This window comes from Macaca mulatta, chromosome 20 (genome assembly GCF_049350105.2).
Source record: "Macaca mulatta isolate MMU2019108-1 chromosome 20, T2T-MMU8v2.0, whole genome shotgun sequence".
In the NCBI taxonomy this organism is placed as follows: Eukaryota; Metazoa; Chordata; class Mammalia; order Primates; family Cercopithecidae; genus Macaca; species Macaca mulatta.
The window spans coordinates 83,124,171-83,149,049 of NC_133425.1; the positions used below are offsets into that span (position 1 = coordinate 83,124,171).

Sequence of the window (24,879 nt, forward strand, 5' to 3'; positions counted from 1 at the left end):
ACTACAGCTCTCTGGGGTGGTGAGACGGGGCCACATCTTGACTGTGGTGGGAATTACATAAGTATGCATATTTCTTTTTTTTTTTTTGAGACAGAGTTTCGTTCTTGTTGCCCAGGCTGGAGTGCAGTGGCGGCAATCTCGGCTCACTGCAACCTCTGCCTCCTGGGTTCAAGCAATTCTCCTGTCTCAGCCTCCCAAGTAGCTGGGATTACAGCTGCCTGCCACCACGACCGGCTAATTCTTGTATTTTTAGTAGATACAGGGTTTCATCATATTGGTCCGGTTGGTCTCAAACTCCTGACCTTAGGTGATCCGCCCGCCTCGGCCACCCGAAGTGCTGGGATGACAGGCGTGAGCCACCATGCCCGGCCAAGTGTGCATATTTCTTAACACTCATCTAAGTGTACATGTGCATTTTATTGAATTTTAATGTAATCATGCCTCAATAAAACTGATATAAAAATACATGGCATTAAAAAAATACAAAAATCAAATTTAAAACCTTAAAAATATATACAAATAATAAAAACAAAACTATAATCAACCTCCCTAGTAATCAAATAATTTCAAATAAAGCAGAGATACCATTTTGTTCTATCAACTTGACAAAGATGTTTAAGAGTCAGATTCTTTATAATACTGCATGTCGCAGTAGGTGAAAAGGCAGGTGCAAAGCAAATCCTATCCCAGCTTCTATAAGTGAAAAGGCAGGTGCAAAGCAAATCCTATCCCAGCTTCTACATGGAGGGTTCTCAGTGGTTTTCTCATCTTGATTCTTTCCTGCATCTCCCAGCAGTCCTCCAGTGAACAGGCACAACTGTCACAACCAGAGAGAGGAGCAATGAAACAGAGAGGGGTGGGGAGGAGGCGCTGGCGAGCAGGTGCTCAGAAAGCTCGCAGAGGTGCTTACGCCTGCCGCGGATGTGCAGGGCGCCCAGGCACAGAGGAGGCCGGGCACACAGGAATGGCTCTGGGCTGCAACATCAGCCCGAACAGGCTGTGTGTGCTGGGACTACCCAGGAAATCTCCTAAAGCCACAAGTACCAGGGCAGGGCCTTAAGGAGGGTTGGTGGGCACAGTCACTACAGCCACTCCCTGGGATCCTCACTGATGACCCGCCTCACCTCCTACTTAGGAATCCACTCGTCCCTGGGATCCTCTGTGGCTTTCACACCCGCTCTCCACCTGGACCTCCCCCCTCCCCACACAGGTCACAGCGACTCTGGGCTGCAAAGGATGGTTACAGCTTCAATCACACAAGTCAGTGCCTATTTAGGTAATGCATTCTTCCTCCATTTATTTTTTGTGCATGTTACACAACTGTCCCCAAAACCCACTTACAGGGTTTTATGTAAAAGCCCACCAATGGGCAGGTACCCTAAAAAACATATCAAGATGGCCGGGCACAGTGGCTCACGCCTGTAATCCCAGCACTTTGGGAGGCCAAGGTGGGCGATCACAAGGTCAAGAGTTCAAGAGCAGCCGCAGCCTTACAACATGGTGAAACCCTGTCTCTACTAAAAATACAGTAATTAGCCGGGTGCAGGCGCCTGTAATCCCAGCTACTCAGGAGGCTGAGGCAGGAGAATCGCTTGAACCTGGGAGGCGGAGGCTGTAATGAGCTGAGAATGAGCCACTGCACTCCAGTCTGGGCGAGAGCAAGACTTCATCTCAAAAAAAAAAAAAAAAAACCACACACACACAAAGAAAACACATCAAGACATGGAATCTCAAATGTAAAAGGAAGCTTGAGTGATCTCATCCAAGTTTATTGGACTTCAGAGACAGAATTCACTGCATCGTCAGGGTGACTGCTAGGGATCCTTGCTTGCCCCAAGCTGGAACGAATTCGCTTCTCACTGTTCAAACGCAGGGTCCCACCAGCTTCTCTCCTCTAGCATCCTCCATCATATCAGCATCCCTTTTAATGTATCACTCAGAATGACCACCACACCCATCCATGGAATGTCAACCAGAAGCAGTCAGTACCTTTTGCCAGACACCAATTCTACTAATCCAACCTGGAGCTGGCAAGAGCCTTTGGGGTGGCCCCTCACATACTGACACCTAGCAGGATCTCAGCTCACTAAGTTTCTCTAGAGTCCAGCAAGCTGGCCTCACTTCACAGTTCCAGAGACTCCAAAGCAGCTCCATCCCCTCCGGGCTGGGCACCCCAGGGACACGGCCATCCAGCAAACATACTACACCAGTCAATTGGAAGAAAACCCCACACATACGGAGCAAGAAACGAACGCCCCTCCTGACGAATTTCCTGATGCATTACTTTATAAGAACAATCTGAGGATCAGACCTTCCTCCAAATCTAAACCAGTACTGAAACCTCGTCTCTAGTAACAATACAAAAAATTAGCTGGGCAAGGTGGCGGGAGGCTGAGGCAGGAGAATGGCGTGAACCTGGGAGACGGAGCTTGCAGTGAGCAGAGATCAAGCCACTGCACTCCAGCCTGGGCGACACAGCAAGACTCCGTCTCAAAAATAAAACTAAACCAGTGTGTGTGCATCCAAGTCCGCTTCAAAAAAAACAGGAGAACCGAGTGCTGCCACTGCCGTCCCCATCCAGCAAAGGAACACAGGCCTGGGGCCTGCAGCAGCCCCGTCGCTGAGGGGTGCCCCCGGCTGCCCTAACCGTGCTGGGGCAGGGCCTCCTGCTGCTGCCTGCATGGGAATCCCACCAGAGTCTCATCCTCTGGCTGACACAAAGGACTCAATTAACTTTTTGTGGCAGTAGCCAAATATCACTGTGCTTCCTACCTAAAAAGGGAAAATTTTTCTATAAAAAGATTCCACGTCCCTCTTTAGAAAAATAAAGCTACTTTAAAAAGCCCATTCATATTTGAATCCCCAACAGGCTTTTCAACTGCTATCATTCCTAAATATGGAGTCTTAAAAAATCCACATGTCCTCCTCAGTCAGAGGCCTATGGACAGCACAAAATACAGGGGAATGTCGTGGGGGCAGCTGCCTCGAGACTCAGGAGCTGCATGCAGGATGGAGCTCCAAGCAGGGCGAGCTGCCAGGCAGAGTCACCACCAGGCCCCTCGACTGGGCCACTGCCGTGACATTTACAGAAAACAGATACACACCAGGTAACTCTACATGCTTAGGGTATAATCAGAATTAAGCACTCTACGCAAACGCTTCTCTACATGTTAGTCTACACCTTACAAAATTGTACAACATGCAGTCACGCACTGCTTAATGACAGAGACAGGTCTGGGAAACAACACATCGTTAGGCGACCTTGTCACTGTGCTGTCCGAGTGCACACACACACTCCTGGAAGGCACAGCCTACCACACACCAGGGCTGTCGGGAGAGCCCACTGCTTCCAGGCTACAAACTTGGACACCATGGTACTGTCCCAGATACTTGAGGCCACTGTAACACAACGGCAAGTATATGTCTCAGCACAAAAAAGGAAGTAAAAACACAGTCTGATCATCTCAGCGGACCACCACTGTATGCACAGTGCGTTGTGGACAAAAACGTCGTGAAGCAGCCCAACAGCAGGACCACTGCCGCACAGGCGCCTTGAGACAGCTGCCGAGCAAAGGAGCAATTCCTGCCGGATCCCTGAGAGTCCGGGTCACAGGGGCTGAGCCAACAGGAAACTCAAGTCTAGTGGCTCATCCTCAGACTAGAGAACCCCTGTCTTTCAAGAGCAGTCACAGTGCAGCCAGGGGGGAGCCGTGTGCATGCATCTCCCCTTTCATTTCAAACACATGCCTTTGGAATTTCACCCTGCTTTTCCAAGTATCAAGTCCATCAAGTAATAAATGATGGCATAGTAAAGACAGGGCACTTAATCACGTTGTGTGGCATGATTAGTAGCCGTCTCCAGAAATCAGGTAGCCTAAAAACCGCACCCTTGTCTCATCTTAATGACTACCACTCATAGAAAAACCACAATTTCTGTTTATTCTACGCCAGGCACAGTCCTTTTATGTGCATTTATCCTCACAGCAAACTCGTGGTGCAGACATTACCTTTATTCTCATTTCACAGATAAGAAAATCGGCCGGACGCGGTGGCTCATACCTGTAATCCCAGTACTTTGGGAGGCCGAGGCAGGTGAATCACCTGAGGTCAGGAGTTCAAGACCAGCCTGGCCAACATGGTGAAACTCTGCCTCTATTAAAACTACAAAATTAGCCACGTATGGTGGTAGGCAACTGTAATCCCAGCTACTCGGGAGGCTGAGGCAGGAGAATGGCTTGAACCTGGGAGGCAGGGGCTGCAGTGAGCCGAGATGGCACCACTGCACTCCAGCCTGGATGACAAGAGCGAAAATTCTGTCTCAAAAAAAAAAAAAAACAGAAAGAAAATCAAGACCCACAAGTCAAGAAACCCACGAAAACAGTCTGTGGCACAGCCAGAATTTGAACCAAGGTGTTCTGGCTGTCAACACTGATTAAGACACTAAATTACACCAAATGAAGTTAGAGGCCTCAGCACCAATATAAACTTATGGGTCAAAAACCATCTATCCTAGGCCAAGTGCGATGGCTCACGACTGTAATCCCAGCACTTTGGGAGGCCGAGGCAGCCAGATCACTTGAGGTCAGGAGTTCAAGACCAGCCTGGCCAACATGGTGAAACCCCGACTCTACTAAAAATACAAAAAATTAGCCAGGCATGGTGATGCATACCTGTAATGCCAGCTACTCGGGAAGCTAAGGAGGGAGAATCACTTGAACTCAGGAGGCAGAGGTTGCAGTGAGCCGAGATCACACCACTGCACTCCAGCTCACCTTCCCGGTTTCTCTACAAATCAGTCTCTCTCTCTTTTTTTTTTTTTTTTTTTTTTTTTGAGACAGTCTCGTTCGGTCACCCAGGCTGGAGCGCAATGGCACGATCTTAGCTCACTGCTACCTCTGCCTCCCAGGTTCAAACGATTCTTCTGCCTCAGCCTCCCGAGTAGCTGGGATTACAAGCACCCGCCATCATGCCTAGCTAATTTTTTTTTTTGTATGTTTGTAGACATGACATTTCACCATGTTGGCCAAGCTGGTCTTGAACTCCTGACCTCAGGTGATCTGCCTGCCTTGGCCTCCCAAAGTGCTGGGATTACAGGCATGAGCCCGTGCCCAGCCCAGTCTCTTTAAGTACACATGGGTCTCGCCTCCGTCCTATCACAGATACAAATGATCATTCATCAGCAAACTGCACAACGGGGAATCCATACACACCCCGGCTTTCCAGCAGGGCAGTTTCTGCCTTCATGAGCTCCTGCTGTTTGCTGTTGATAGAACCCAGGTGGTTCCGGCGAGTCAGAGCTTCAGACCATGTAACCCAACCTGCCTACGCCCACGCCCACGCCCAGAGGGCAGAGCAGGGCCTGTCCATTCCTGTGGTGACCTGTACTTCATGCCTGCGACTCTCAGAGGCCAGTCACTATTAGCTAACTCGTTGCTGTCCTTCACTACAGAATCGTAAAATAACAGAATCATCCTGCCCAGGAGCCTTCTCCAGGAAATTGACTTTCACTCAGATGCAGCTTTAGCTGAGGACCAAATGATGACCCCTTCCTCACATCAGGAGGAAAGAGTGCTCATGCTTGCACGCACACACACGCGCGTTCACACACGTGTGCACACACATTCATGCGCATCACATCTGTACCTTCATTCAACCAAACAGTATCAATCATCTCCCAAGTGCTCCGGTGCACACAAAGATGCATGCACTGCCCAGGAACATTCACAGCAACACTGCAATAGCAGAAAAGTGGAAACCAAGTGCCCAACAGAGAACAGAAAAACAAAACGTGGTCCATCCACACATCAGCCCCTCATCCACACACCAGCCCCTCACCCACCCACACACCAGCACCTCATCCACCCACACACCAGCCCCTCATCAACCCACACACCAGCACCTCATCCATCCACACACCAGCACCTCATATAGCCACAGGAGTGAAGCGCTGACGCCCGCAACAGCAGGACACGTCCTGACAGCACCATGCGGAAAGAAGAGCCCCTCACAGAGGCCACGTGTTTTGACTCCGCTTTTGTGAAATGCCCAGAATAGGCAGATCTACAGACGCAGACGGCAGGGACGGGGGATGGTGGGGTGACTGCTAGGAAAGATGGGGTTCCTTTTTGGGAGACAAAAACACTCTAAATTTAGATCACGGTGTTGGTTGCACAATTCTGTGAATATGCTAAAAACCACTAAATTATACATTTGAAAGGGTGATTTGATGGTATACGAATCACATCTCAGAAAAAGCTGTTAAGAAACACCTATGGGGCGGGGTCCCGAAGTGGCCTGGCCTCCATCTGTGGTTTGTGAATCACAGATGATCCCTCAGAGGGCACTGGCTCAGACAAATCTCCCCCAACCCCCTGCACCTCCTCCAGGGGACAGAAAGAGAAGGTGGCGAGCGCCTGGAGAAACGCTGGCTGTCATGTGTGGCAGGCCGACCTAACCAAGCTGTGAATATTCAAGCCCGCAAGCTCAGCAGGCAGGGCAGGCCCACCGTGACTGAGGAGGCAAACGAGAGCTCCAGCGCTCCCACCCGACATGTGTGCGTCCTGAGGGGGACCGCCCGCTCCAGCTCTGCTCCCTTTCCCAGAGGCCCCGGGCTGCGCAGCACAATGGGAGATTGACAGGTTGTGGGGGTGAGGAGAAGGGAAACCCTACTTTGGGGGGTTCCCAGGAGCAGCCACCTCCCCTCCTGCTCCAGAGCCTGATGCTGGGAGGATCCAGGCCAGACTGGGCAACAGGGTCTCTCTGCCTCCCAGCCCAGCACAGGGGGTGTGACTCCCGCCTTCCTGGCAGCTGCCTGCACCCCCAGCTGTGACCCATCTCCACCATGACACACCTTCGTTAAAAGAAAATGCTCTGCAAACACCAGATACTGGCGTTTTTAGTGTTTCACAATGTCCAGTCACTCTTGCCAAGAACTGCAGACTTTCAGTCACCAGCATCTGTTTACATGGGAGGGAAAAGGGGAGTCTTACAACCCCTCCTCTTCCCAGCCCTTCCCACGCCCTCCATGATTAACACCACTGCCCTGAGCACAGCTCCTGCCTTTGCACTGAACTCCCTTCAAACTCACATGAGCGCGCACACACTTAAAACACGCAGAAACAAAAATAAGAAGCGGTTAGTACGGAGATCTATGCTGCAAAGTCGGATCGGGGCAGCTTTGCAGGCAACTCCCACTCAAAGGAGAGACTGAAGAGATCTCAAAATAGCTGCGAGGGCCACACACAGCCGTCCAATGAGGCGGGATGCTCACGCGCCTGAGTTTTGGTCTTGACATCAGCACTGCTATTTTCCCCCTCATTTCCAAACCATTATGACGTCAAGTATATGTCTGCTGCTAGAATGGAGAGACTGTTACAAAGTATCCACATGACACCCTGTCTGTTGCTAGAATGGAGAAGACAATGAGAGACTGTTAAGAAGTATCCACTCGGCCGGAAGCAGTGGCTCAAGCCTGTAATCACAGCACTGTGGGAGGCCGAGAGGGGTGGATCACCAGGTCAGGTGATCGAGACCATCCTGGCTAAGGAGGTGAAACCCGTCTCTACTAAAAAAAAAAAAAAGAAGTATCCACTCGTCATCCAATGTGCTACAAAAACACTCACCAATCAACCAACCAACCAACAGGCAGGAGAGGGCACCCAGCAAGTGCTCACCCAGACAGGAGGCCAAGGCACCCTGCTGCTTGCCAGTTTGAGGTCCATGGTCTGTGAGGAACCAGGCCACACAGCAGGAGGTGAGGAGGGTCAGCAGGCATCACAGGCTGAGCCCCATCTCCTGTCAGATCAGCAGCAGCATTAGACCCTCACAGGAGTGCGAATCCTATTGTGAGCTGCAACGCGATGGATCCAGGTTGCGAGAGCTGGGTTGTGAGCTCCTTAGGAGAATCTAAGGCCTGATGATCTGAGGTGGAACAGTTTCATCCCAAAACCATCCCCCCGCCACCCACCATCGGGGGAAAAATCGTCGTCCATGAAACCAGTCCCTGGTGCTGAAAAGGGTGGGGACCACTACTATACATTAACCCAACTCAAATCAGATTATCAGCATCCCAAAATATGCATCACTGTTAAAAATGACCAAGTAACAGGAGGGAATCTATTCTGCCTTCCTACAAGAAAACCCTTAAAAGACAAAGAAGAGACTGACTACTCCAGATACTGAATTCAGACTCCGTGCGCCTCTACCAATACTTAATTCCCCCCAACTTCAGTCCCTCAGCTGAAAAACTAACTCCCCCACAGAAGTAAAACATATTCACTAAAAAACGAAAGCGCAGTGCAGGGCTGCGTCGCGGCAGGCACGTCTATTCCGCCTCCTGACGAGCTCTTCCTGGACTTCTCAAAAGACATACACCCACCCCATGGGGATTCCCACACGAGGCCTGCCAGAGCAATCTTCCCCAGAAAGGGCAAAAACCGTCTTCACTGCAGCTGAATCTCCTGACCTTTCCTTTTAGGTCAATTAAAAAAAAATGACAGGCAAAACAGCCAGAGTAGTCCTCTCTCAGCAGCGGCCACAAAGTGTGTGAACCACAAAGCCCAATTACTGCACCAGGATGCCACACACCACAGCCCAGCCCGTGAAATCAACAGGCCGCCTGCGCCCTTCAGTCCCCTGTACCATTCCCAGCTACACTAGCCCATGACGATCTGGTCACACAGCACTCAGAGCCTGACCAGTCAACCAACCATTCAGAGAATGCTTTCATTCTACTATCATCAGTAACTTACAAAAGCAAAACCTACACTACTTTCATTGTTAAGGATCTAAGAGTATTTTACATGAATATTCTTACTTCTTTTAAGCAGCAGCTAAAAAAAATTCACATCAGTTGAACAGTATTCAAAGTAAGCATGCCTTCTACCAGTGATGGAGGCTGATGGATTACCAGCCGTCAGCATCGGGATCGTGGAGAGGGTACAAGGAGGCGTTGGGGTAAAACACAGATTCCTCAACCCCACATCAACCCTGCTCTGAATGGGACTGATGTCTGGAGCTCGAGGGCAGGAAGGAGCATTCTCCTGGGCTCCCTAGGGGCTACGTGGAGTATGAAGATTGGAGAACCACTCCTCAAGGTCCTCTTCTCTGCCAGCAGACGGCACTGCTGGCCACCGTGCCAGGAAAACCCCCCACTGTTCTCTAAGTTCAGAATCAAAACACAGCCCCTGCAGACGAGGTGCCCACAGCGTCCTCCTATCAGGGCAGGCAAGACTCATTCTGCAAGGCGCCGCAGCTTAGTCCACCGTCTGCCACAGTTATGGAGTGAGGATGAGCACGGAGAACACTTGAGGAAAACCATGAAACAGGAGCGCCCGCACAGGCATCAGCGCTAACAGTCAGCCCTCCCTCCACATGCCAGCACCGGCACTAACTGCAGGCTTTTGGGAGAACCATTAGACAAAAGGTCAAAGGCTTTCTAAATATATATGCCTTGCATTTTTATGTTCTGTTAAGTCTCAGGGCTTCACTTGTGGCCCAGGTTGCAGTGCAGTGATGCAATCACAGCTCACTGGCACCTTGAACTCCTGAGCTCAAGTGATCCTCCCACCCCAGCCTCCCAAGTAGCTGGGATTATACACACGCACCAGCACACCTAGCTAACTTCTTTTTTAGAGATGGGTGTTACTATGTTGTCCAGGCTGGTCTCAAACTCCTGGGCTCAAGTAATGCTCCCACCTCCGCTTCCTAAAGTGCTAGGATTACAGGCATGAGCCACCACACCAGGCCTGGACTCTACAATTCTACTTCAGGCCATTTTAAACTTGACTGAAGGTTAAAAAAAAAAACGTAACTTCCCAGGGGGTTTAGCGGTTAGGATTTGACACTCTTTACCACCACAGCCCAGGTTTAAATTCTTAAGTAAATAAATAAACTCAACTAAATGGACAGATGCACAACACTCCCGAGGGGAGGACCGGGGGTGTGATGGTGTCACTGCCTAAATGCGATTTATCAGCAAACACAATCCAGTCAAAATCCTTCTGGACTCTGGCCAGGCGCGGTGGCTCACGCCTGTAATCCCAGCACTTTGGGAGGCCAAGGCAGGTGCATCATAAGGTCAGGAGATCAAGACCATCCTGGCTAACATGGTGAAACCCCATCTCTACTAAAAATACAAAAAAAATTAGCCGGGCGTGGTGGCGGCGCCTATGGTCCCAGCTACTCGGGAGGCTGAGACAGGAGAATGGCGGGAACCCGGGAGGCAGAGCTTGCAGTGAGCTGAGATAGCGCCCACTGCACTCCAGTCTGGGAGACTGAGCAAGACTCCGTCTCCAAAAAAAAAAAATCATCATCATCATTCTGGACTTTTAAAATTAGAATTTGGGGGCCAGGTGTGGTGGCTCATGCCTGTTAATTCCAGCAATCTAGGAGGCCGAGATGGGCAGATCACTTGAGGTCAGGAGTTCAAGACCAGCCTGGCCAACATGGTGAAACCCCATCTCTACTAAAAATACAAAAATTAAGGCCGAGTACAGTGGCTCACGCCTGTAATCCCAGCACTTTGTGAGACCGAGGTGGGGGGATCACCTGAAGTCGGAAGTTCAAGACCAGCCTGACGAACATGAAGAAACCCCATCTCTACTAAAAATACAAAATTAGCCAGGCGTGGTGGCAGGAATCTGTAATCCCAGCTACTCAGGAGGGTGAGGCAGGAGAATCGCTTGAACCCATGAGGTGGAAGTTGCAGTGAGCCAAGATCATGCCATTGCACTCCAGCCTGGGCAATAAGAATGAGACACCGTCTCAAAAAAAAAAAAAAAAAAATTAGCCAGGCATGATGGCGGGCGCCTGTAATCCCAGCTACTCGGGATGCTGAGGCACGAGAATGGCTTGAAGCAGCAAGGTGGAGGTTGTAGTGAGCCGAGATTACACCACTGTACTCCAGCCTGGGCAACAGAGCTAGACTGTCTCAGAAAAAAAAAAAAATAGAATTTGAAAAACTGATGGTAAAGCTCATGGAGAAAAAAATACATGAAAAAGCATACACTTTAAGTAAATGAGAAAAATCCTCCAACCTATCAAAATATACCATAAAGCTACATAATTAAAATGGCATAAAGAATGATACCAAGAAAAGATCAATGAATCAGAAGAAACCTCAAAAATACAGACCTTCTCCTGTGCACGTACAGTGTGCACACACCAGGTTGTCTGGGTCACTGTGTGAGTGTGCACACACACTTGCAAGTGTACACACAAGAGCATGCACACGCATGCACACACATGCAGACATGCTCACACACACATACGGGCACACAATCACACAGGCACACACATGCACAAAGATGCATGCATGCACACACATGCACACACATGCATAAACACGTGCACACACCGTCACACATGCATGCACGCACACAGAGGCACATGCACACACACATGCTCACGCATATGCATGCATGGTCACACGCATGCACACACAGGCACATGTAGGCACACATGCTCACACGTTCACATACATGCATGCAATCATATGCACACACACACAGGTGCACACACGCAGGCTTTTTTCCAAGCATATGTTGTTCTGCATCCTGTTTTTGGTACATATTTTGTACATGTTTTTTGTACAAAATAAGAGAAAGCATTTCTTTAGGGTATAATCCTTAAAGCAAACTTGGGGGTCATGGGACACGCACATTTAAAATTCCATTGAACAGGTGCCACTCACTGAGCAGTGAGGGCATGTTCTCTCCACCCTGCACCCATTGCCCAGCACTGCTCTCGCAGCACCCGCCCTGGGGCCTGCCTCGTGATGCCCTCTACCCCGCCTTCTGCTCTGCTTCAGAGGGCACCACCCTCCCTGAATGTAAGCTCTGCTTGATGCTGCAGGTACTTTCTCCCCACTGGTCACTATTTTTAACTTTCCCTGTGGCATCATTTTCCACACACAGACCTTCCTATTTTATATGGGCAAATCCATCCACCTCTTCTAGATTCTGCTGAATGTCTTGCTCAGAAAACCTTAGCTAAGATGTGCTTGGAGCTGGTACACAACAGACTGCAGTCAACTGTCACTGCAAGAGAGGGGGTTGCTCACATTGAAGGTCTTCAAGATGACATCGGGGCAGTGTGGGAGAGGGCAGGCTGAGGCCGTGGGGACAGTCAAGGCGCCTGGTGTTTATGAGGGCAAGGGCTCAGCACCCCGAGATGACTACAAGGTGGGAGAGAACGCAGAAAGGGATGTGGACATCAGCTGTCAAACAACATCTCCTGCAGACCATTTGTTACCGTTGTACGTCTCGTCAGGGCCTTAACGAGGCTCAACATTAGGCATCTCCCAATCACAAATACGTTAAGCAGCAGTAACCGAATCCTACTGAGCAGTAGAAATACAGAAATTAAGCAGCTCGGCCTGGCACAGTGGCTCACACCTATAATTCCAGCTACTCAGGAGGCTGAGATGGGAGAATCACTTGAGGTCAAGAGTTCAAGACCAACCTGGGAAACATTAACAAGACCCCCCTCTCTAAAAAAAGAAAAAAAAAATTTTTTTTTCAATTAGCCAGGCATGGTGGTGCACGCCTGTAATCTCGGCTACTAGGGCGGCTGAGGCAGGAAGACCACTTGAGCCCAGGAGTTTGAGGCTGCAGTAAGGTGTGATCACACCACTGTAACCAGGCTGGGCAACAGAGTAAGACTTTATCTCTTGAAGAAGGAAGAAACAAAGGAAGGAGAAAGAGAGACAGAGAAGAGACAGAGAGAGAGGAGAGAAAGACAAGACCAGAAAGAGAGACACAGACGCCTCCACAAATGGTGATTCTGGCAAAAAGAGGAGAGTGAAGCACATCATGATCCTGTTCCTGCCCCACCACTCCCTGTAGAGACGGAAACTGGGGGCTAAGAATGGCAACTACATCGTACATTTGCAGGATCACTATTTTAAAAAGTCTAACAGCTTCTACAATATACCTTTACAACTAGTCTCCTGTGTTAATTACCATAAGCAAGCATTCGAGGAACGAGGTCCCACTGTAAGGTTATGGTCAAGCCCTCCTCCAGCAGGTGGGCCCAGCGCAGGGAATCTGTCTACACCCTCCCCATGCACAGCGGACTCTTCCTTTGACTGGTTAACACTCCCGGCCTAGAGCCAGGAGGAGCAGTGGAGCCAGCAGAACAGGCCTCGACACCCTGATGAGACTCACCGCAACATAACGGAGCCCAAACTCCAAGAAACACCCCGAAGTGGCTCATCATGACATAACCAAGTGCGGGCTCCAGGGAGTGCCGCTGGCCTCCAGCTGAAGCCCCGGGACGTGGAGAAGGCCTGCGTGCAGCGGCCTCTCTCCCGGAAGCAAGGGCACTTCCGCTGTGCTGCTTTAATGGCAGAGAGATGGCGTGTGTAAGGGTGGGTCATGGCAGCGGCAATCGAGCCAGGCCACACCTAGGAGAAGGACGCTAACAACTCTACTTCAGTCTGTCATTCGACCAGATTTCTTAACTTACATGCAAACACACCATCTGGCTCTCTACACGGACAGACATGCAGCTCTTGACTAACGGGAGACACCCGTGGTAAACGTGCATCAGAAACCCTGTCAGTGACATTCCCGACAGAGGTGGAAATCAACAGAGGCTGAGCGGGGTTCAAAGAGAAATGTCAATGTCCTTCCTGTCTCATACCAGCTCCACGGTTTCTACACCAACTCGACACAGAAAGAGGACACCCTTTTAGTCAATGACATATCCCTATGGGGCTCCCCTGGGGCTCCCCTTCCAGCAAGCTGGGCACCCAGAGCTGCCTCCAAGGGTGTAAACAGAAGACCACAGGAGAAGAGCTGCAACACAGGCGAGAGGCTGGCAGCCAACGACAAGAGGAACCTGGAGAACAAAGCCAGGCAGCTGGCGCCCCTACACCTGGCCCAGGCTTCTCTATGAAGGGTCCAGAGAAACGTGGTCTCCCAGGACCCAGCGAGGCTGGACTCCTAGACTGTGACCCAGGTTCCTCTGAGCCCTGGTATTCTGAGGTCTGTTCCCAGCACTCGGGCTCAGCACACAAGCACAGAAGAGCCACGCCTGGAGCTCAGCTTCTCATCTGGCTTCTTACTTGACTTGTTCCCAGGTCTTGGTGGCCAAATGCAGGACCCAGAGATCCTTGTAGTGGTAGAACTGCTCTCCGCTGGGAGAGGCAAACTCCCCTCCAAAGACCCACAGCTGTCCGCCACCTTGAGGCACCACCACCGCCTGTGAAAAGAAAGGTGACAGGTCACGGCACAGCCACACAGCAGCAGGGCCAGGGTCACGGGTGACCGGCAGTGGTGAGCGCTTCAGTACTATCTCAGCTGCCCCGCAACGTGACCGGCCCCACACTCAGCCACGTCCTCTCCTGCCTCTGAGGGGAGGATTCCAGAGAAGCACCCTCGTAGGAAAGCATGTCCTCAGTCAAGGGTCTGACAAACTTTCACGGATCCCTAGGTTGCAAAATAAACATCCATTTAAATGTAGACAATGCCATATCCCTTTAAAGTGGACACAGCTGGTTACTTCAAATATTAACAGTGGTGTGGTGCAACCTAGCAGCGTTTTCCTTTTAGTAATATCTACAATAAAGCTGTCTGCCTGCTCTCGTTAATCCCTTTCCTAGCTGTTATGGACCAACTAAATTAGCCTCACAAGTACAATGTGCACCTAAAAGAAAGTGTTTATAGGCCAGGCACAGTGGCTCACGCCTGTAATCCCAGCACTTTGGGAGGCCAAGGCGGGTGGATCACGAGGTCAAGAGATAGAGAGCATCCTGGCCAACATGAAACCCCGTCTCTACTAAAAATACAAAAATTAGCCGGGAGTGGTGGCACACACCTGTAGTCCCAGCTGCTCGGAGGCTGAGGCAGGAGAATCGCTTGAACCCAGGAGGCGGAGGGTGCAATAAGCCGAGACTGCGCCATTGCACTCCAGCCTGGGTGACAGAGCAAGACTCTGTCTCAAAAAAAAAAAAAAAGAAAGCGTTTATGTAATGTTTTCTCCTTTTAGAGACAGGGTCTTGCTCTGTCGCCCAGGCTGGAGTACGGTGGTACAATCATCAGTCATCACTCACTGCAGCCTCGACCTCGTGGATTCAAGTGACCCTCCCACCTCAGCCTCCTGAGGAGCTCGGACTACAGGCATGTGATATCATGCCCAGCTGTTTAATTTTTTGTAGCGAAGGGGTCTATGTTGTCCAGGCTGGTCTCAAACTCCTGGCTTTAGTTAATTCTCCCGCCTCAGCCTCCCAAAGCACCCTGGGATTACACACACGAGCCACCGCACCCAGCCTTACGTGACGTTATGAATGATAATTAAAGACTTCAGCACCATAGTAAAGGTGAAGGAGCGCAGTGGGAGTCATGTCCTCTGGGCCACACACGGAAAGGCACTCTGGCAGCAGGGGATGCCGAGGAGAGAGCAGACCACCAACCAAAAACAAGGGCATCCCTGATGGGTCATCAGACACCACCAGCTACTCCACGAGGCCCTCCGTGGCCCACTCCCTCTCAGGGCCCCAAGAACTGCGGGCGGCAGAGTCTTCAGGAGAAGGCCCACGTCCACCTGTGGGGAGAGCTGCCTGGACAGACTGCTGGGCTGCAACAGAGGCGGAGACCAGGCTCCACCGGGTCTTTCCTCCAAACCTGCAAGTTAAGCAGCGACCGGGGTCCAGGATGAGAAGAGCACGCTCCTAGGCAGTCCGTAGCAGTAACCACGCTGGACGGGGACCCTCAGTGCTGCATCTCCACAGGTGAGAGCCGCCCACCCTGCCCAGGTCACGCAGCCCAGCTTCACGTGACTACAATGCACCTGGTGGTGTAATTAAGCAAGAAAAAAAGGCCGGGCGCGGTGGCTCACGCCTGTAATCCCAACACTTTGGGAGGCCGAGGCGGGCAGATCACGAGGTCAGGAGATCGAGACCATCCTGGCTACGGTGAAACCCCATCTCTACTAAAAATACAAAAAACTAGTCAGGTGTAGTGGTGGGCGCCTGTAGTCCCAGCTACTTGGGAGGCTGAGGCAGAAGAATGGCGTGAACCCGGGAGGCAGAGCTTGCAGTGACCCGAGATTGCGCCACTGCACTCCAGCCTGGGCGACAGTGCGAGACTCCGTCTCAAAAAAAAAAAAAAAAAAAAAAAAAAAAAAAGGGACAGAGAGAAAAAGCAACCTGAGCACCCCGGCAGCAGGTGAAGCCCCATTTCCCGGCTCAGCCATGGTCATTTCAGAGTTGGTTCTTTCATAAAAGCCTGTTGTTTTATTCTCTCTCGTTTCGAGGTAAGAGTGAGGATCTAGCAGGATAAAGAATGGTTCCACACAGGGCGCAGAGAGGACTGGCAAATGAGAGTGCCAACCTAAGGCCAAGTGTGCCCAGGTGGGGCAGACAGTGGTCCTCAGCAGGCTCCCTCCCAGCACCTCTGAGGTGGTGCTTCGCCCGCCCACACTTAGAAACGGCCACAGTGCCACCCCTCTGCACCAATGCGGTTCCTTTTTGGCCAGACAGCGGGGGCAGGTAGCAGCAGCACACAGGGGTGGCATGTCCCTCTCCAACCCACCCACTTCCAGCTGTTCTTTGCATCTGTCATCTCAGCACAGATGACTGACCTGTAAAAGGACAGGCCAGGTTTCCTATCATTCTAAAAGCCCAATAGTCCCACAGGAAGAAATTGACCAATTTACACCTTCACAGCGGACATGATGACTGGCTCAAGGCCGAAACTTAACAAATGTTTTGAATCTAGAGGAAGTTAGGTGGCACAAACGTGCCACCCGGTACAACAGAGTTTTAAAATGTCATCTCGTGGAAGACTATTCAATGCCATAGAACAATCCTACAATAATACGTCAACGGGAGAGAACACTATAGAAAGAACACATACACGCACGCTCCAGTTTGCATGAAATAGATGCATAGAAATATGAACTGGCTGGGCGTGGTGGCTCACATCTCTACTTCCAGCGCTTTGGGAGGCTGAGACAGGCAGATCATGAGGTCAGGAGTTCGAGACCAGCCTGACCAACATGGTAAAACACTGTCTCTACTAAAAATACAAAAATCAGCCGGGCGTGGTGGCATGCGCCTGTAATCCCAGCCACTCTGGAGGCTGAGGCAGGAGAATCGCTTAAGCCCAGGAGGCAGAGGTTGCAGTGAGCTGAGATCGCACCGCTGTACCCCAGCCTAGGTGACAGAGCAAGACTGTGCATCAAAAAAAAAAAAAAACAAACAAAAGAAATATGAACTGTACGTGCAGAGAAAACATGCAGAAAATATAAATTCACAGTTTAGGGAGAAGGGACAACAGACTTTCCTTTTCATCCTTTTCATTCTTCACGGAATGAATACTTACGACTTACATAATCAGGCCCTAAAGCCATTCCTGGCCAGGTGCAGTGGCTCATGCCTGTAACGCCAACACGATGGGAGGCTGATGTGGGAGGACTGAGCCCAGGACATTGACACCAGCCTGGGTAACAAGCAAGACCCTATTTCTAAAATACAAAAAATAAAGCCATTCTTAAAAAATGAAGTCAAACGGCCGGGCGCAGTGGCTCACACTTGTAATCTCAGCTCTCAGGGAGGCAGAGGCAGGAGGATAGCTTGAGCCCAGGAGTTCAAGACCTCCATGGGCAATATAGCAAGACCTTGTTCTCCACAAAAACAAACAAACAAACAAACAAACAAAGACAAAAAAACTGAAGTCAAACTCCAGGCAAAAGAGTGTAACCCACAGCACTGCTCTAACACCCTCTCCTCCATCTTAGTTAGAATCCCAGGCCCGACCCAGTCCGACCCAGAGGACCACACAAAGGCAGGCTGATCAGCGGTCTAACAGCTTCGTATAGCCTACGCCCCAAAGATAATGAACACCAGGGAACAAAATAAATATGATTCAAGGGAAGATTAAAACTATGAAGACCCACAGGTAAAACTTCCACTCCTGACCACGATGGAGCACATTAGCTCCCCGCTGTCAACAAGGAAAAAACCAGACGAAACCTATGAAGCAACAACCTCCAGACAACGGGAAGCGGCAAGTGCAGGACTGCGAACCTGAGAGCCAGGAAACATGCCAGGGAGCCCTGACCCACGACTCCGGCCCCTGCAGGCAGCTTCTTCCCTGGTGCAGGGACAAGGGGCCCAGGCAGGGCAGGTGGTCTTGCACAGCTGAGGAGACAAGGACTGGAGTTCAGGGACATGCAGGCAGCTAAAAGTGACAGGGCAGAGCACTGGAGAGAGGAAGCCATGGGAGAAAGAGCCCTGGCAATCTGCACGGGGCGTCCCCTGGAGTCTCTGTACACTAAGCCGCACCCTGGGAGGGGGAGACCAAGGAACCACTACTGTGAAGACAAAAGCATCTTCTGATGCTGAGAACTATCTGAGCTTACACAGGGCTTAGAAACAGGCAAGTTCCAACCAGACAAGGTGAAAAGATGTCACTGACCACACAGCTCATTTACAGAAAGGCCACCTGAGGGCTAAGCCAGCCCTAGAGAGAGTCTCAAAAGGATCCAGATGATCTGCAAGGAACTGAATCACCTGCCAGGACAAAATGCAACACTGTTTGATAGATGAAAAAATCCAGACACTCAGGCTGGGAGCAGCGGCTCATGCCTGTAATCCCAGCACTTTGGGAGGCCGAGGCCTCCGCACCAGCCGCCCATTGCCTATCAGCTCTCCATGTGTCTACCAGACTCTCACGTGGGAGGAGAGAGGGCGGCTGAGAGTCAGTGCTGACATTACCTGGTGAGCACAGCGCCTCGGAGGTGGACTGGGGATGTCAACTTTGGTCCAGGCGTCCTTTCTGATATTGTAGACATAGAGCTCGTTATACAAAAAAGTCTACAGGAAGGAAGAAGAATGTCAGTGTCACAAACGATACGCCTCCAAGAGAGTGGTGAGAACAATCTTAATCATGACAGTTCCCTGGGAAACTGACATCCTAAAGCAATTACGATACCAGTAATGCAGGGAGGCCACTGGGTCCCCGGGGGGGCCCTCGGGGATGGTGACACAATGAAAACGACCCACGGCCCAGGAATCTGGAAGGCACTGAAAGCCCTTGCTGTTGTTTACTAGGACTGGTCATTCTCCTAATTCAAGTCTAGTTTTTATGTTTTTGTTTTTTCTGAGATGGAGTCTTGCTCTGCTGTGCAGGCTGGAGTGCAGTGGTGCAATCTTGGCTCACTACAACCTCTGCCTCCCGGGTTCAAGTGATTCCCTGCCTCAGCCTCCCGAGTAGCTGGGATTACAGGCGCCCACCACCACGCCTGGCTAATTTTTGTATTTTCAGTAGAGACGGGGTTTCACCACATTGGCCAGGCTGGTCTCAAATTCCTGACCTCAGGTGCTCTGCGGCCTCCCAAAGTGCTGGGATTACAGGCATGAGTCACCATACCCAATCAAGCCTAGTTTCTAAATGCACGAAAACTGAGAGAGGAAGATGGACAAACCCCCAGGTTTGTCCCCAGCAGTTGAACCCCCAGGGCCCATCCCAGGCTGCAGGGAAGGTGAGCTCCTGCTTTGGTGTTTCACACACAATTGTGAAACACAGGTCTCTCTGGCCTGCTCAAAAATAAAAATTAGCCCTACAATTTATTAGTACTTTCCCTATTTAAGACAACCTGAAAGCTGAGTGTGAAACCTGGAAACTCACTGGGAGGAAGAACAGCACAGACAACCACAAAGACAGGTGCACCCGTCAAGAGTGATGACGGCGGAACTGGGGCTCAGTCTAAGTCTGAGGAACGGAGACCCCAGGACCACTGACATCATCAACAGCCATGCCAGTGCCTGGACCATGCTGGCGACATCTCACATCAGGCCTCACAGCTCAAGTGCGTGATACGGGGGGGGTGAAGGGGCCAACGTGTATTTGATGTCACTGCCTTAAGTTAACTTTCTAACAAATGATACTCATGCAATATGGGAAGAAAAGAAAAAATATATACTTTACTTTTTGGCCGTTGAAATATTCACCTCCAAAAAGGATTAATTCATCTTTCTCAGGATGAACCGAGAGGGAGGCATTTAACCTACAAGAGACACAAGCGGCAGGTCAGCACGGTCACCCCCCAGCAACCACCAGAGCCCCGTCCCCTTCCTCACAGAATCCTGTCACCACATACTGGCTGCCTCTGCACTTCCTGAAAGCAGAGCCTGGCATTGAGAGAGGAAGCAAAGGTGCCACGTGAACACCAACCCCTCTACCAGTGCCCAGGGCCACACTCCAAGGACAGCCAAGGAGCTGGGCTGGCACAGCGTCTGGTTGTTTAAAAAAAAAAAAAAAAAAGTCCCCAGGCAGGAACAAGTCCAGATGCCCCTACTGATGTATCAGATGTTTCAGAACTGTCTTTTTTTTTTTTTTGAGATGGAGTTTCCCTCTTGTTGCCCAGGCTGGAGTGCAATGGCACAATCTCGGCTCACTGCAACCTCCACCTCTTGGGTTCAAGCAATTCTCCTGTCTCAGCCTCCCTAGTGGCTGGGACTGCAGGTGCCCGCCACTACACCCAGCTAATTTTTGTATTTTTTCAGTAGAGATTAGGGTTTCAGTGTGTTGGCCAGGTTGGTCTCAAACTCCTGACCTCAAGTGATCCGCCCGCCTCAGCCTCCCACAGTGCTGGGATTACAGGCATAAGCCACTACACCCGGCCCTCAGAACTGTCCTCTTTTAAGAGCCTATTCTCTCAAATCACCTCAAAATTGTTCTAAAAAGTTCAGTATCTAGGCCAGGAGCAGTGGCTCACGCCTGTAATCCCAGCACTTTGGGAGGACGAGGCAGGTGGATCATGAGGTCAAGAGATCGAGACCATCCTGGCCAACATGGTGAAACCCCGTCTTAACTGAAAATACAAAAACTAGCTGGGCATGGTGGCACGTGCCTGTAGCCCAGCTACTCAGGAGGCTGAGACAGGAGAATCGCTTCAACCCAGGAGGTGGGGGTTGCAATGAGCTGAGATCGTGCCATTGCACTCCAGCCTGGTGACACAGCGAGATTCCATGTGGGGGAAAAAAAAAAAAAAAAAGGCCAATATCTAAGTATTTTAAGTATTTCAATATACATGCCAGATACCTTCCATCTAGAAAATACAAACAACTTTCTTTTTTTTTTTTTTTTTTTTTGAGACTAAGTCTCGCTCTGTCCCCCAGGCTGGAGTGCAGTGGCAGGATCTCGGCTCACTGCAAGCTCCACCTACTGGGTTCACGCCATTCTCCTGCCTCAGCCTCCCAAGTAGCTGGGACTACAGGTGCTTGTCATCATGTCCAGCTAATTTTTTGTACTTTTAGTAGAGACGGGGTTTCACAGTGTTAGCTAGGAAGGTCTCACTCTCCTGACCTTGTGATCCACCCACCTCAGACTCCCAAAGTGCTGGGATTACAGATGTGAGCCACCGCGCCCGGCCAACACAAACAACTTTCTATTTATTTCACATGAGAACAAAAAAAGAGCTATAAGGAAATTATATAATAATATTATGGGCTGGGCACGGTGGCTCACACCTGTAATTCCAGCACTTTGGGAGGCTGAGGCGGGCAGATCACCTGATGTGAGGAGTTCAAAACCAGCCCGGCAAACACGGTGAAACCTCGTCTACTAAAAATACAAAAATTAGCTAGGCATGGTGGTGGCCACCTGTAATCCCAGCTACTCAGGAGGCTGAGGCAGAAGGACCACTTGAATCTGAGAGGCAGAGGTTGCAGTGAGCTGAGATTGTACCCTTGCACTCCACCCTGGGCGACTGAGCAAGACAGTCTCAAAAAAAAAAAAAGAAAAACAGAAATAAATAAAAACATAGGACCATTTCAGTCGAAAGCAATGAAAGACACAGTGACTATCTGGCGAGTCACTGGGAAAGATCTTCCCTTCAGAATCCTCTATGATGGTGTTCCCCAAGGCATGCTCCATAATGCCAGCTCCAAAAGATGCTTCTCAAACGAAAAACAGGTTTCAAGGTCAAGTGAGTTTGGGAAATCTGAGAACTCTATTTTCTGTTGGGGATTTATTTGCATAGAAACACGTCACAGGCCGGGAATTTCTGCAGAAAAGAAACCAGTATTAAAAGCTAAACAAAGAATCACCACATGATCCGGCCATTCGTTCCTAGGCATTGGTTCAGATACCTGTATGCAATGCTCATTACAGCCTCACTCACCAAAGCCAAACAGGAGAAATAACCTAAGTGTCGGTCCACAGATGAGTGGACAAGCTCAATGTGGCATATCCACAGATGGAACAGGATTCAGCTTAAGAAGAAATAAAGTTCTCACACATGCCACAGAACTGATGAACCTGGACATACCAGGTGAAGGAAGCCAGTCACAAGAAGACAATTCTATCACTCCACTTATGCAAAATCCCTAGAATAGGCCAATTCACAGTGACAGGAAGTTGACCAGAAGTGACCAGGGGCTGGGGGAGGGGAAACAGGGAGTGACCCTTGAAGGGTATAGACACTTGTCCCATCTTTTCGCTTCCCTGGGCTACAATGGAAGAATTATCATCTTGGGCCACACACAAAATACACTAACACTAACAAAAGCTGATGAGCTTAAAAAAAAACTCATCATGTTTTAAGAAAGTTTACGAATATGTGTCAGGCTGCATTCGAAGCCATCCTGGGCTACGGGTTAGATGAAGTTGGTCTAGAGTTTCTATTTGGGGTGATAAAACAATGTTGCAACTGGATAGTGCTAATGGTTTCAAAGTGGCATTAAGTAATCCCACTGAACTGTACAGTTTTAATGATTAAAATGGCAAATTCTGGCCAGGTACATTGGCTCACACTTGTAATCCCAACACTTTGGGAGGCCGAGGCGGCCGGATCACCTGAGGTTGGGAGTTCAAGACCAGCCTGACCAACATGGAGAAACCCCGTCTCTAGCAAAAATACAATATTAGCCAGGTGTGGTGGCACATGCCTGTAACTCCAGCTACTCGGGAGGCTGAGGCAGGAGAATTGCTTGAACCTGTGAGGCAGAGATTGCGGTGAGCCTAGCGCACCATTGCACTCCAGCCTGGGCAACAAGAGCGAAACTCCGTCTCAAAAAAAAAAAAAAAAAAAAAAAGAATAAAGTGTTTCCCAAATTCCTCTGACCCTGAATCTCTTCTCACTGAACACCTAATGATTTTGGCAGAAAAGTACCAAACACAACTTTGGAAACAATCCACACGGGGCCCAAACTGAGGCCTCCACCCAGCCACCAGCGGCACTAGCCCAGGTGTTTCTGCCGCACAGGCAGATGAGGTACTGAGGCAGCTGGTGTCATATCCCTTTTCCAGGTAGGTCACATCAGAGCCAATCCTGAGGGTATATTCATTTAGAAACTGGTCACTCTCACGAGGTTCTCAACTAATACGATTAAGAGGTAGGAAGTTCGAAGTTATTAGGTTACCAAGCAAAAGGTCTTCATCTCAGGAGAGCTGCTTCAGTAACTGCTCCCTCCTATTAGTAAGCATTTCCGGCTGACCCAGGGAACTGCCAACACCTTAAATTTTTTTTTTTTTTTTTTTTTTTTGAGACGGAGTCTTGCTCTGTCACCCAGGCTGGAGTGCAGTGGCCGGATCTCAGCTCACTGCAAGCTCCGCCTCCCGGGTTTACACCATTCTCCTGCCTCAGCCTCCCGAGTAGCTGGGACTACAGGCGCCCGCCACCTCGCCCGGCTATTTTTTTGTATTTTTTAGTAGAGACGGGGTTTCACCGTGTTAGCCCGGATCGTCTCTCGATCTCCTGACCTCGTGATCCGCCCGTCTCGGCCTCCCAAAGTGCTGGGATTACAGGCTTGAGCCACCGCGCCCGGCCAACACCTTAAATTATATCCTGACATGACATCTGACTTTCAGGCAACATTATTTATGGAAAAATTCTAAAATATCGTTTAAAAACAAAACAAAATGTAAAAGGCCAGGCACGGTTACCTGAGCCCAAGAACTTGAGACCAGCCTGGGCAACATAAAAAATGTCTCTACAAAAAAAATAAATAAAACCAATCCCCATTCAAAGTGGCTTTCCTCGGGAGTGCTGGAACGTCAGAAGCCATTTGCTCCAACAACTCAAATGAAAACGTGGCCAGGCGCAGTGGCTTACGCCTGTAATCCTGGCACTTTGGGAGGCCAAGGAGGGTGGATTGCAAGGTCAGGAGATGAGACCATCCTGGTTAACACGGTGAAACCCCGTCTCTACTAAAAATACAAAAAATTAGCCGGGCGTGGTGGTGGGTGCCTTTACTCCCAGCTACTCGGAAGGCTGAGGCAGGAGAATGGTGTGAACCCGGGAAGCAGAGTTTGCAGGGAGCTGAGATCGCGCCACTGCACTCCAGCCTGGGCAACAGAGCAAGACCCCTTCTCAGAAAAAAAAAGAAAATGTACGTTTACAGCTGGGCACAGTGGCTCATGACCATAATCCCAGCACTTTGGGAGACCAAGGCAGGTGGATCACCTAAGGTCAGAAGTTCGAGACGAGCCAGGCCAACATGGCAAAACCCCTCTCTATTAAAAACACAAAAATTAGCTGGGTGTGGTGGCTGGCACCTGTAATCCCAGCTACTTGGGAGGCTGAGACAGGAGAATCACTTGAATCTGGGAGGCAGAGGGTGCAGAGAGCCAAGATCATGCCACTGCAGCTTAGGTGACAGAGTGAGACTCCATCTCAAAAAAAAAAAAAGTACATTTACCATGTGTAACTTACAGTTGGCCCTGAGGGCAACATGCAAACTAAAGGGGAAAAGAACACCCAAATCCTAATGGATATTAAGTGAAAACCAGGAAGGACATCGGCCTATGGGAGTGGCGCCAACACCATTCACTCTGCTCAGGGGCTGATCACCGCGCTCCTCCCACCTCTGGGCAGGTGATGATAACCCTGCCTCTGAGGCCGGTGGGTGGGACTTGGGCACCAGAGCCA

At 50.2% G+C, this 24,879-nt stretch overlaps 1 protein-coding gene and 2 long non-coding RNA genes across 12 annotated transcripts in view; 2 read left to right on the top strand and 1 right to left on the bottom strand.

Moving 5' to 3' along the window:
* The window catches only part of KLHDC4 (kelch domain containing 4), a 58,359-nt gene that overhangs the window by 28,280 nt on the left and 5,200 nt on the right, over window positions 1–24,879 (bottom strand). For 4 of the 9 annotated variants that reach the window (XM_077986641.1, XM_077986639.1, XM_077986640.1 and 1 more), the window contains exons 3-5: window positions 19,935–20,013; window positions 18,722–18,820; window positions 14,069–14,205 (exon numbers count right to left, since the gene is read on the bottom strand). In XM_077986641.1, the coding sequence (XP_077842767.1) occupies window positions 14,069–14,205; window positions 18,722–18,820; window positions 19,935–20,013 (315 nt within the window). Of the gene's footprint in view, window positions 1–14,068; window positions 14,206–18,721; window positions 18,821–19,929; window positions 20,014–24,879 lie in introns of all 9 variants that reach the window. The other 5 variants (XM_077986643.1, XM_077986645.1, XM_077986644.1 and 2 more) reach the window with 4 other exon arrangements.
* LOC144338165 (uncharacterized) lies at window positions 71–16,130 on the top strand. 2 transcript variants are annotated; one of them, XR_013412031.1, is made up of 3 exons: window positions 71–115; window positions 10,925–14,723; window positions 15,872–16,130. It is a non-coding gene; the product is annotated as an uncharacterized LOC144338165 (long non-coding RNA). The 2 variants fall into 2 exon arrangements; XR_013412030.1 differs by having other exon boundaries at window positions 15,880–16,130.
* On the top strand, window positions 20,878–23,018 carry LOC144338167 (uncharacterized). Its single transcript, XR_013412033.1, has 2 exons — window positions 20,878–21,361; window positions 21,516–23,018. It is a non-coding gene; the product is annotated as an uncharacterized LOC144338167 (long non-coding RNA).